General features: G+C 44.8%; 1 protein-coding gene across 1 annotated transcript in view; it reads left to right on the forward strand.

Annotated features, from left to right (window-relative positions):
- The window catches only part of myo1g (myosin IG), a 106,048-nt gene that overhangs the window by 36,989 nt on the left and 55,414 nt on the right, over positions 1-13,645 (forward strand). Inside the window, 6 exon segments of the mRNA XM_084313662.1 lie at positions 1,311-1,474; positions 1,476-1,534; positions 1,865-1,920; positions 1,923-2,008; positions 5,685-5,789; positions 10,322-10,435. Coding sequence (XP_084169788.1) covers positions 1,311-1,474; positions 1,476-1,534; positions 1,865-1,920; positions 1,923-2,008; positions 5,685-5,789; positions 10,322-10,435 — 584 coding nt within the window.

The raw sequence follows: 13,645 nt of genomic DNA on the forward strand, positions 1-13,645 counted from the left end.
ATTCAAATATACAGTACTGTTACCCCTAGATCCTGACAGAGTATATACATATGATGGGGAGGGGACTGTACATTAGGAGGGGGTGGGTGGGTGGGAGGGAAATATACATGCGGTGGGGAGGTTTGCTGAGTTCCAAGTCGGAAAAATACTGACGGCCACTGAGCTCAGATGTCGGGAGTGGGAAAAGTTTGAGCTCCGATCTCAGATTGTAGTTTACATTTTAAAACACTGTTTTGGGTATGCTACATGCGTTTAGGTGTTTTGCAGCATGCACTGCTGTATTCAGGTTGAAAATATGCAAACTACAGTAGCTTCTATTAGTAGTAGCAGTTGTAGCGCTGTGCTTGCTAGTAGCAACCATTGCCTACGTCATGTTTTCCTGACCTGAAGATTTGAGTCGTCAGTAATGTGAGATTCATTATGGGCCACCACCACCATCATCATCATCATCATCGTCATCGTCATCGTCGTCATCGACATTATCATCTTCCATTGTTCACCCTCAGCTAGATGTATGAAATTAAAGTAATGTAAAATAAAGTCCTGCTATTATGGGAATGAAAGTGTATTGATCTGTCTGGAGGCCCTATGCATTAGCAGCCAGATCTAATTAAATACCAGAGACAGCTCGCATGTCAGTGAGCTTTAGATCTGCACGAATCACACACACCACATCACCATCTCCAACCACGTTCTGAATAAAAATTATTTGCACAATTTAATTTAATTTGCACTCAGCGCTGCGATTATCCTTCCCCTGGTCGTGTTTCACTGCGATTCATCCGCCGAGTTAAATCACAGATAGCAGAGACACGATGAGGATAATTGCGCTAATGAATGCGAAGCGACGATCGTTACGTTAAATTCAATTACATCCCTCGCCCCGTTGAAATGCCCTCTTTTTCTCCTCCGTCCTCTCGTGACCACCTTCTCTGGTGGATCTGCAGCGAGCGCCGGCTCCTCTTAACTGGAGCACAACTTTTAGTTGAACTCAGCGGGGGAGAGTGGCAAGTCTGTAGCGTCAGAATGTGAGACTTTGACTGCGAGCTTCTCTGACAACTTCCTCCTCCTCCTCCCTCCCCTCTCTCTCTCTCTCTCTCTCTCTCTCTCTCTCTCTCTCTCTCTCTCTCTCTCTCTCTCTCTCTCTCTCTCTCTCTCTCTCTCTCTCTCTCTCTCTCTCTCTCTCTCTCTCTCATCTCTCTCTCTCTCTCTCTCTCTCTCTCTCTCATGCTGTTCTCCTTTTCTTTTCCTTTTTTCTCTTTCCGTGTCATCGCTCCTCTTCCTCCTCTCTTCCTCTACCCGTACCGTAGTGTGGCGTGGGGCTCTGGCCCGCATGCGGAGCAGGCGGATGAGGGCCATCTACACCATCATGGGCTGCTACAAGCGCTACAAGGTCAAGGCCCACTTCTGGGAGGTGGAGCGGAGGTTCGCCGGCGTGCGCACCATGGCCGACTACGGCAAGAGCGTGGAGTGGCCCGTCCCCGCCCGCCACCCTGGTGCAGTTCCACCAGATCACGGTGATGCTGTATCGCAGGTCAGGCCCCACTGACAAATCTGACAAATACCTAAACAACTTTTGTTTGTCAGAGGGAAGCAACCGGTGCAATTGGAGGATCAAGAAAATAGGGCGGGGCTTGAGTTTGAATTTGATTCACAGCAACTACAAGCATCATTGAATGTGGGTTATGAGGGGGGGGGGGGGGGGGGGTGTTCTTTAGGGAATTATTTGCCTCTACAGATAACCCTACAATCTTTTTTAATGCTTGTAGAATGTGTTGAATGAGTATCACACGCTTTCCCGTTGCATCTGTGGCGTGTTTATTAAATTCCTTGTGTACCCTCTCCGTCTCTGTTCCCTCGTCAGATGGCGGGCGAGGCAGATAGTGAAGAACATCCCACCGTCCGACATGGCAGAGGTGCGGCCAAGGTGGCAGCTCTGGCAGTTCTGAGCGGGGAGAGGAAGGACTGGGGCGTGGGCCGCGCCTGGGAGAGGGACTATCTAGGAAACGTAAGACACACGGTAGACAAGAGTGGACCGAAGTATTGTTCTCTCTCTCTAGAGAAAAGTAGATCAACGTAGAACAAATTGACTTCTCCTCTTTCACGAGAACAAAGTGGGCCGACATATTCTCCTTTCACTAGATTAAACTGGACTTTGAAGAAGTCTTTATTCATTGCACACATGCACACTGCATGACAATGTCGTCATGCAGCGACACACATATATGCGATGGGTGGCACACACAGGAACACACAATCTTTGGGTTGTCCTTTGCGCTTGACCCATCCCATCATACTTCCCCCAAGCGTAGCCAGGAGCAGACATGGGCTGTGGCGTGGGGCCATGCCCGGGGACCAATCCAAGTGCTCCTGTCCGTCTTCGTCAGGGACACGACAACGTTAGCGATCTGTGAGCAATTTGAGAAAATTAACCTGCCACCATGAAATAAACACAGGCATGATCTTCACAAGGAATATGAAATAGACTGTAGCCTTCAGATATTGAAGATATATAATACAATATTGTGTTGTTGCAGTTGAGCTAGTTTATTGGTCAATGTCTCGGTGCAGTCTGTCTGAACGTACTTTCAGAGCACTATAGAAGGTCATCTGTGGACTTGATGGTGAAAAGAACAGCTCTCTATAGAAAATAATCTCGAGGATGCTACAGTGTGACTCACAAAACCATAACGTGTCCATCCCTCTTACCACATGACATCATTGACAAAACTAAAACCACACACATACATGTGATGCGCTTCACTGTAAATGCCAGCCGTATAACTGACTGATGGAACTGGCTTTTTGTAAACCGAACCTCTGTCCTGGGTCTAAATTAATCTCACGCACGACTCATTTAGGGATTGATCTTGAGCTTGTTTGGCTCACAAGTAGTTAATCTTGGAACCGTGTGAGAGAGCGACCCTCTTCATTTCTAAGTCTTTTATTCACTCAGCACAAGTCATTTTCATTAGTCCCGTGACTTCAAGGGGCCTCGCTTAACCCCTTTCCAGCTCTACCTCCTGACTTGAGGTGCCCCACTTAACCCCTTCCCTGCTCTCTACCGCCCCCCCCCTAGTAAATGATCGACTCCACAAAGACTTAACTGTGGGATGGTTATTCACCCCCCCATATACTGTACTCTCAGACAGAAACAAGACTGTTTTCACTTTAGAGCCGTCAGGAGAGATGACCCCCTTCTGCTTCATCAGCTTAATACAATGAGCCAGTTAGTTGGGGGGGGGGGGGGGGGGGCGGTGGCGATGGGGGCGACAGTGGTAGGTAGAGCAGTCGTCTGGTAATCCGGAGGTTCCCGGTTCGATTCCCGCTCCTCCCGGGCAGCGTTTCAAAGTGTCCTTGAGCAAGACGCTTAACCCCCTAATTGCTCCCGATGAGTAGTTTGGCACCTCGCATGCTCGCCTCCGCCATCGGTGTGTGAATGTGTGAGTGAATAGGGGTAAAATGTGAGGAACAAATTGTAAAGCCCTTTGGATAAAAGCTGCTATATAAATGTAGCCATTTACCATTTATTATTTGTAGCTTAAGCTCCCTCCTCAGACCGTGTGTCATCACCCAAACGCATGAAAGCACTCTACTCACCATCTGGACGACCCTTCATTTTTTGTTTTGTCATCCTTTATCTGAGGTTTCGCCTATTGATACAGTTTTAGGTGTCGTTCTTTTACTACTGTTACTATTTTAATGCACTGCACTATTGCACTATTTTACTCTTTATCTTACTCTTTTTATTATTGTCTATTTAAAACTGAATCAAACCATAAACAATGTGACCTGTTGGGATGTTAGATCCTAATGTGAAAAACTGTGATTTTATATGTCTGCACTTTATGTGCTCATTTTATGCCTGTCTTTTTTCTGTTGTGAAGCACTTTGAGCTGCAGTTTCTGTATGAAAGGTGCTATACAAATACATTTTATTATTATTATTATTACTACTGTACTTCACACCAGCATGTCGCCTCACTCTTATGAGAGGCACCTCAAAGCCAGTGTCTGGTATCAGCAGCCTGAGGCCGGGGGCTTTGATCCGCTGCTCCTAGAGAATCAGAGCGATAACGTGGCTTGAGAGAGAGAGCCAGGAGAGAGGTTTCTTTTTGGCTAATGGAGAGGAGACGCTATTGCTGTCCCATCTGCAGGCGTTGCCCAGCAGAAGTAATCTGGTCCGTTGGGTTTCACTGGCAGTGGTGGAAGAAGTACACTGATCCTTACTAACTTAGTGAATAAATAGCTACTAATTATTTGTACTATTTCCCAACATTATGGGAAATGCGATTACCATCTTCTCCAGAATCAGACAAGATGATATACCAATTTTCTCTGTGCGTTCATTAGAAAGCTATCAGCTACAAGCTAGCCTAGTTTAGCACAAATGCATGGAAGTGGATATGGGCCATTAGCCTAGGTTAAAACTCTGGGAGAGGTGTATTTCTCTCTACAGTATATCTGCTTCCATTAATTTGTGCTAAACTAGGCTAGCTTGCAGCCGTATAGCTTTCTACTGAACGCACAGAGGAAATTGCTCATCCTTATATTCAGAGTTAATTATATTGTTTACAATTTTCACCTTTCTACTGTAGGCTACTATAATTATATTGCCTATATTTATGTCTACTATTACCATTTCCATACTTGTACCCCCCCCCCATGCTGCTATGATGCCTGAATTTCCCCAAGTTGATCAATAAAGGAATATCTTATCTTATCTTTTCTTATCTTATCTCATCTTAAATTGGTATCTATCTTCTTGTCTGACTCTGGAGAAGTCATTTCTCATAATGTTGGCATGTTCCTTTAAGTATCAAAAGTAACAGTACACATTCTATATGTTCAGTTTTACACTTATCGACATTTACATTTATTGTGGTGGTTGGTGGTCCACTTATGCTGGTTCTGATGACTAAAGTTTGCATGGTGTGTCATGTTATCAACCAATCATGTATTATGTATGTAAAGCCTTTATCTTCAAAGTAACACGTAATCATATGGTTCAGATAAATGTAGGATAATGATTCCTAAAAAGTGGGATATTTCCTTTGAAATGAGAGTGGGGTAAAAGTGTAATGTTCCCCCAAGATGGAAAGCTCAAACTGAAGGACGGTGCTTAAAGTAAAAGTACCCACCCCAGTTAGGACAGCCGAAACCCTGTCCAATCTTCCGCCGTCGACTAAAGACGCACTTCTTCAACCATTATCTGAAATAATAATACAAATAATAAAAAAAAAAAAATCTAACCCTAACTAACCTTACTGTCATGCACTTGTCCTAATAAACTAACCTACAGTAGCACTCAACACTTTGATGAACATTGTTACTCAGCTGATAGAGTTGTACCCTTCCTGATGACTTGTCGTACAGAACTTGTAAATTGCTTTGGATAAAAGCGTTCACCCAAATGACTAAATGTAATGTAAATGTAAAAGTACATGATTACTCTCCATTACTCTCCACTACCTGTTATTGCACAATGTTTTTTGTATTGGATTCTATTATATGTTGTACCACTGTATTGCACATTGTTGCGGGCAAGACCACCCGCATTTCATTGTATACTCGTATGCCGTGACAAATAAAACTCTTGACTTGACTTGACTTGACTTGACAGGTGAGGGACAGCCCGGTGCTTAAAGTAAAAGTACTTAATTACTCTCCACTCCTTGTCAACAGGTGAGGGACAGCCCCCAGACGAGCTCTGGCTTCATTCAGGTCTCCAAGGATCTGAGGAACAAAGACCAGTTCAGTCAGGTCCTCTTCTCTGGCTACTGTAGGAAGGTATGTCTGACAGGAATACTCTAGACCGCTACTGTTTGCCTCTTGCCACAAGGAGTTTCTGTCTATTCGTTTTTAAAACGGAACACCCACCTACTTTTAAGAAGTCACAGGTGTGGGAATTACCATACCCCTCTAGGACAATGCAGTCGTACGCACCACTCTCTCCTAAAGCTAGACATCACAAAGAGAACCTATGCTCTCCATAGACCTTGTGGGCCCATGGAATGTTTGTTTGAGCTCTTAAAACTCAAATGAGGTTTAAATTCTAATTCAGACCTACCTGTTAGAAATATTAGAATATAAACCTTACTTGGGTGTGAGAATGGACATTTTACCCCTCCAGACAGGCCCTGTCCCGTTCATCGTCTATGGATCAGGTCTTACATACGGGTGACATCACATATCATCATAGGAGGTGGTGTGCCTGTTCACTGACTGAGTTGAATAAAGTGAACTCTATTCAGGGGTATGCATAGGTAATTATTATTATTATGTTTTTATCATTCTTTTTTTTTCATCCCCCCTAGGTGTCCCCTTTCATTCACACTATTCCGTATTCTGTCAGTGCATCTTTCAACATCACTGCCTCAAAGAACGCAAATTGTAGCTCAAATCACTTGGAACTCATTTCAAAAGCACCCCCCCCCCTCTTTATAACCCCATTGAAGTGTAGATTTCAAATGGCTGCCTGACTTGTCTTTAAGTGAACAGAAATGGAGTCCACTGGTCGTGTACATTATCCAAGGGGCTTTGGGGGCTCTTATCAGTGTGTAGCAGCAGTGGGTAATAATGACTATATTCTCCTTATCGTGACTCTTAGAAGGCAAGGATTCCAGGACAAAACCAATTCCTAGGGACCGCGTTTACCGCATAAGCATATTATGGGAAATGGGAGACTGATACTGTGAACAGAGAAAAAAAGAATAACTCTTTCTTTAAAGGAAACACACTTTCTTTTTATTTTTCTTCAGCGTCAGACTCGAGAGAGAGAGAGAGAGAGTGGTTTAAGAACCGGTTGAAACTGGGATGCATCATTTTATTCTTCGGTAATTACGAAACAAACGCCAACAAAGTGTTGATTGATTGATTGATTGATTGAAAACTTTATTAACAGATTGCAGAATGGGTACAATACAGTACAGCTCAATACACACAATTGTTAAGGGGATGCAGACCAGAGAAAGACTTTCGTCTTGTTTACACCAGGGTCCCCCATTTTCAATTCATCAGGACATATATGACATACATGACATACAGATAGTCAGTACTGCTACATCTATACATTTATGACATACCAGATTTGCAAATACAGTACTGTTTGTGATACAGAAGGAGTCAAGAAAAGGGAGTATATACATTTGACGTAGAAACTGTACATTGGAGGAGGTTGGGTGGGGGGGGTTGGGTACACTGGGATATTGACAACCATACTGGGTAATTTACATTGGAGGTGGTTGGGGGGGGGGGGGCACACTGTATAAACAAGCAAAACTGTACATTGAGGGGGGGGAGACTCTGTACAAACAAACAAAATTGTACATTGGACTATTGACAAAACCATACTAGGTAAATGACTGTACATTGGAGGGGGTTGGGTTAGGATATTTACAGGGGCCAGTGTTGAATTGCAGTCTCCCGTAGGTGTCTCTTGAGAGAGGTTTTGAAAGTGGGTAGTGATCCACATTCCTTTACAGCTTTGGGTAGGGCGTTCCACATTGATGTGGCATAATTGCGAAACGTGTTTAGTCCCTTATTTGAGCCGAATCTGGGTTTAACATGATTTGTGGAGCTCCCTCTGGTGTTGTGATCGTGGTATTCACTGACCTTTGGGAAGTATTTTGCCATGTACATGGGTACCTTGGTCGTGTAGTGTATCTTGTAGACCAGGCCCATTGCAAGTTGCTGTACTCTGTCATCTACTCTAAGCCATCCTAGGTTGTCAAAGTGGGCAGGGGTGAGGTGGGTTCTAGGAGTAAGGTCAAGCAGTAGTCTGACCAGTTTGTTTTGAGATGTTTGTAATTTTGTTTTTAGCGCCTTTGAGGTGCTTTGGTACCATGAGGTGCAAGCATAGTCGTAGTACCCCTGAATGAGTGCTCCTGCCAGAGTCTTCAGGGTATTCTTGTTTACCAGAGAGGAGATCCGGTACAAGAATCGAGTTCGTTGGTTGACTTTTTTTATTACATTGGATGCCATTTTGTCACAGGAGAGATTAGCCTCTAGGATGGAACCCAGGTAGGTAATTTCATCTTTCCTTGTGACAATATTGTCACCCACTGTAACTGAGAAGCCGTCGGTCTTGCTGAGTTTGTTATTTGAACCGAAGAGAATGGACTCTGTTTTGCCCATGTGTAATGATAGTTTGTTATCAGCGAGCCATATGCAGATTCTGCCTAGTTCCGAGCTGAGGGTTTTTTCAACCTGTAACTTGTTCTTGTCAGAGACCAGCAGGGCTGAGTCGTCCGCAAACAGGAACAAGTTGCAGTCACAAGCTGACGACATGTCATTTGCATAAATTAGGAACAGTAGCGGTCCTAGTATGCTTCCTTGTGGAACACCACAGCTCACTGTGAGAGGGGGGGATAGGGTACCGTTTACCTCCACCATCTGTTCCCTCCCCTCAAGGTAGGATTGCATCCAGCTCACTGATAGACTATCAAAACCAATTGCTTTTAGCTTGTCAATCAGAATGGAGTGATTGACCGTGTCAAAGGCCTTTTGTAGGTCCAGCATGACCATGCCGCAGTATTTGCCTGCGTCCACCTCTTGTTTGATGTGGTCATTCAAATAGAGAAGGCATGTGTCAGTGGAGTGGGATGTTCTGAAGCCAGATTGGAATTCGTAGATTAGATTTTTTTCCGCTAGGTACTTTTCGACCTGTTCGTAGACTATTTTTTCCATGACTTTCGAGATGGAGGTGAGAATAGAAACAGGGCGGTAGTTGCCTGGGTCTAATTTGCTGCCCTTTTTGTGCAGAGGGGTCACCCTCGCAATTTTGAAGTCCTTGGGGACGTGTCCCTGTTTTATGGAGAGGTTTATTATGTGTGTGATGATTGGGGTGATGGCGGCTGCTGAGTCTCTGAGGAATTTGGAGGGGATGTTGTCATGGCCAGTGGCCTTGTTAGGTTGGAGGGCGCTCAGTTTATTGAGTACCTCATCTGTTGTTACCATTTCCAGCTTGAAGTCGTCCTTGCGGACCCCTAGGTTTTTGTAGTAAGCTACTATGTGTTCTACCCCTTGTTGCCTCTGTGAATGCTAAATGAATGGGCGTCACAACTTGTTCAATAATTGTTGACTAATTCACCTCAAATCTACCTAAAGAAGATTCTTAAGGTAAGAAAGTTAGAGCTGTTGTTGTTGTGAAAATTATGACTAAGGTCTATCCCCCTGGATATCAACAAAATCAAGCAATTTTTATCCAAATATCCAATCGGCTTCCTCTGTAATATCCCTTAATATACACAAGTTACTCTGATCAGTCAATCCCACTATGTCTGATTGGCCCATCAGTCACATCTAGGCCTGGTCCTCACCACCCCAGTTCTAGTGCTTAACAGTCAAGTATTATATTAGTGTCTAGTGAATAGAAGGCCACGTTCCATCAGCCTGCTCAGAGTTGGCTTCTGAAGCTGAAAAGAATATATTAACATTACATTATATTGACATTAACATTCCACAATAAGCAATTTATGACTGAATTAAAACATCATTGTACTGGGTCTTTAAATCAACAGCCTGACTCTGATTTATGCTAGATGAGGCTGATTTAGCAATAAATAAATACATGAATTAAGCGATTGCGCTTACGACTCATTTAGCATTAATGGTGGCTATATCGTTGCTGATGTTTGTGTGGTGTTCTCCAGAGAACCAAATGACGTATTCCAGTTTCAACTTGTTCTTGTTCTCTCAGGCTGAAGAACCATCTACATATGACCAAAAAAAGGCTGTAATTATCCTTCCATAGATACATTAAAACATTGTGTCTTGATATTCCTGGGCGTATAGACCTGTTCGCTGTATACGTCAGACTCAGTGTGCGCACGCATCACCGGAACAGAAAGGAACATAATCCTGGTCAGAATAACGGGGCAGAATACAATAATATTTGCATTTGTTAGCCATGCTAGCAATCCAAACAATCAATCCATGCCAAAGCTAGATATGTAAAAGGTGAAAGACTCACACTCACAGCCGTGCTGATTTGGCTAAATGACATCCAGCCGTTTTCTTTGAAACAACTTTTAGTCAGGGGAGTGTCATGGTTTCTCCATAGAGCCCCATCGTATTATTTTAGCGCAGCAGCTCGCGCAGGTCCGGCGTAACTTGACTCAGTTGGTATTGCTGATTGGCTTGAACACGGTATGTTTGTATACAGCGAACAGGTCTATTTGTTTGGAAGTAAAAAAGGAAGGCCTGTCTCTGTTCCGACAGAGTGGCAGACAGCCACAGAAGAGTTCCTCTGGAGTGTCAGAAACCTGGAAGATGAACTTGAATGATTTGTTTCTTTCTTTCCCTGCCTCCCGCTCTCTCAGATGAACAGGTTCAACAGAAGCACAGACCGGGGCCTGCTGGTCACAGACAAGAACATCTACAAACTGGAGCCAAAGAAACGGTACAAGGTTCTCAAGAAGCTTCCTTTAGACATTGTGAGTACTCGCTCATGGGGAACACGATATGAACACACCATGTGCCATGACCATATGCACGTCAAACAACATTTACACACACACGCATGTGCACACGTGCGACTCTGTTGGCTAGACTTGTGAGGATATGCATTAACTACATTCCTTTCCAACCACTAGCCCTAACCTTAACCTTCTCTAATACGTGCTTAACCTTAAAAGGGGAACTACGTCAATTTCAGAATTCAAACATGTTATTCCTACGGTCCAAAAAGACTGCAGGACCCAAATCCAGAATCTAGAGTGATACAACTCAACACGTGTGATGATCAGGTACCTGTATGCAGTCTGACGCTGCTCCATAGACAATGCATTGGGAAATATATTAATAGGTGACACTGAGGGCATCCAGGGGAAGTATAATGGGTGAATTTTATGTTTAAAAACTGAGAACAGTACAAGATAATTATTAGAGCTCATTTGGGTATAAAGAAGAAAACAAACATTTCGTGGGTCCATAATTAAAATCAGTCTCCCATTCATTTGTCAACTGAACAGCTCCGGACTTTATACCAGGTGACATCACACGTTTGAATCTGGTTTCTGACTTGATGAGAGAGTAGCTCATGTTCACACATTTTGATTGAACCTTCTCAGGCCATGGAGACAACATATTGGAATTTTCTATTTGGGTGGTGTTGCCCTTTAACCCTTACTCTAACCCTTCATTCTCAATCTAAACTGACACCCTGACCATAAGAGCTGAAGAAGTGAGGACCAACAACAAGTCATCAATTTGAAAGATTATCCATAATTTTACAATGTGAAGTAGAGAAGAAGGAAGATAAAACACACACAACTCAACAATATCCTAAACTATGACACGCTGTCACCTTCAGTACACTTACTGCAGTAGTAATGTTATGGCATTAAAGCATTCATGTGAATGACAGTGACCCAGGTCAGAGAGGAGGGAGGTGGGTGGAGATGAAGGGAGGAGGGATGGATAGATGGACGGAGGGATGGCGACGGGGCTGTTGGGAGAAAGGTGTCTGACCTATATTCATTGGTCCCAGGTGAGGGAGTGGATTGGTACCGTGCTGCTCTGTGTCATGCTGCTCTGTGTCATGCTACTCTGTGTCATGCTGCTCTGTGTCATGCTGCTCTGTGTGGCGCTAGTCTGTGTCATGCTACTCTGTGTCATGCTACTCTGTGTCATGCTGCTCTGTGTCATGCTACTCTGTGTCATGCTGCTATGTGTCATGCTACTCTGTGTCATGCTGCTCTGTGTCATGCTACTCTGTGTCATGCTGCTCTGTGTCATGCTACTCTGTGTCATGCTGCTCTGTGTCATGCTGCTCTGTGTCATGCTACGCTGTGTCATGCTGCTATGTGTCATGCTGCTCTGTGTCATGCTACTCTGTGTCATGCTGCTATGTGTCATGCTGCTATGTGTCATGCTGCTATGTGTCATGCTGCTCTGTGTCATGCTACTCTGTGTCATGCTGCTATGTGTCATGCTGCTCTGTGTCATGCTACTCTGTGTCATGCTGCTCTGTGTCATGCTGCTCTGTGTCATGCTGCTCTGTGTCATGCTGCTATGTGTCATGCTGCTATGTGTCATGCTGCTCTGTGTCATGCTGCTCTGTGTGGCGCTAGTCTGTGTCATGCTACTCTGTCATGCTACTCTGTGGCATGCTGCTCTGTGTCATGCTGCTCTGTCATGCTACTCTGTGTCATGCTGCTCTGTGTCATGCTACTCTGTCATGCTACTCTGTGTCATGCTACTCTGTGTCATGCTACTCTGTCATGCTACTCTGTGTCATGCTACTCTGTCATGCTACTCTGTGTCATGCTGCTATGTGTCATGCTACTCTGTGTCATGCTGCTCTGTGTCATGCTACTCTGTGTCATGCTACTCTGTGTCATGCTACTCTGTGTCATGCTACTCTGTCATGCTGCTCTGTGTCATGCTACTCTGTCATGCTACTCTGTGTCATGCTACTCTGTCATGCTACTCTGTGTCATGCTGCTATGTGTCATGCTACTCTGTGTCATGCTGCTATGTGACGTGCTGCTCTGTGCTGCTCTGCTCTGTGCTGCTCTGCTCTGTGCTGCTCTGCTCTGTGCTGCTCTGTGACGTGCTGCTCTGCTCTGTGCTGCTCTGTGACGTTCTGCTCTGTGCTGCTCTGTGCTGCTCTGCTCTGTGCTGCTCTGTGCTGCTCTGCTCTGTGCTGCTCTGCTCTGTGCTGCTCTGCTCTGTGACGTGCTGCTCTGTGCTGCTCTGTGACGTGCTGCTCTGCTCTGTGCTGCTCTGTGCTGCTCTGCTCTGTGCTGCTCTGTGCTGCTCTGTGACGTGCAGTGGAGGTGTATGTGTGACGTGTGTCTGTGACCGATATAGCCAGGGCTAAAACACAATATTAGTATTGGAAAACATCCCTGATAGTAGAATAAAATAACAAAGACTATGTGGGACAATGTCACGTGCGTGTGTGCGTGTTTGAAGTGTGTATTCACGATGTGGCAGCAGGAGCCTAGCAGTGCGTTCCATCAGGAGCCACTGCAGTCCGGGCCGCCTTTTCCTTAATGATAAGCAAGCAGTGCAAGAATGCGGAAGCATTCTACCGTAGTGGCGTGCGGTAATGCGCCTTTCATTTTCCGCCGCCCAGCGCCCGTGCGTGCACCGGCGGCGGCGTGCTCGCTCAGGTGCGTGCGTGCGTGCGCGAGGTGCCCGCGCATGCGCATGAGATCCCGCCTTGGTTCGACACGAGCGGAGCTCAATATATATAAGTCACCGCCCCTTATTCATTATCTAGAAATAGCTCAATTGGCAAGACTACATGGCTGTGGATCCTATGGCTCGTTTGCTGGCGAGTTCGAATCCCATTGAATATTTTTTTTTTAACGTGATTTTTTTTTTAACGTGTATTCTTTCGCCGGTTAAGGTTAGGCATGGTTAAGGTTAAGGTTAAGGTTAGGCATTGTTTCGGAGTTGGTTAAGGTTAGAACGGTTAAGTTTAGGCGCTGTTAAGGAGCTGGTTAAGGTTAGAGTTTGTCAAAGAGAATGGCAATATAATTTCTATGGTTAAGGTTAGGCATGGTTAAGGTTAAGGTTAGGCATTGTTTCGGAGTTGGTTAAGGTTAGAACGGTTAAGTTTAGGCGCTGTTAAGGAGCTGGTTAAGGTTAGAGTTTGTCAAAGAGAATGGCAATAGACAGCCTATTTCCGCGCG

The sequence above is a fragment of the Notolepis coatsorum genome (genome assembly GCF_963971535.1).
Source record: "Notolepis coatsorum genome assembly, chromosome: 4".
Classification (NCBI taxonomy): domain Eukaryota; kingdom Metazoa; phylum Chordata; class Actinopteri; order Aulopiformes; family Paralepididae; genus Notolepis; species Notolepis coatsorum.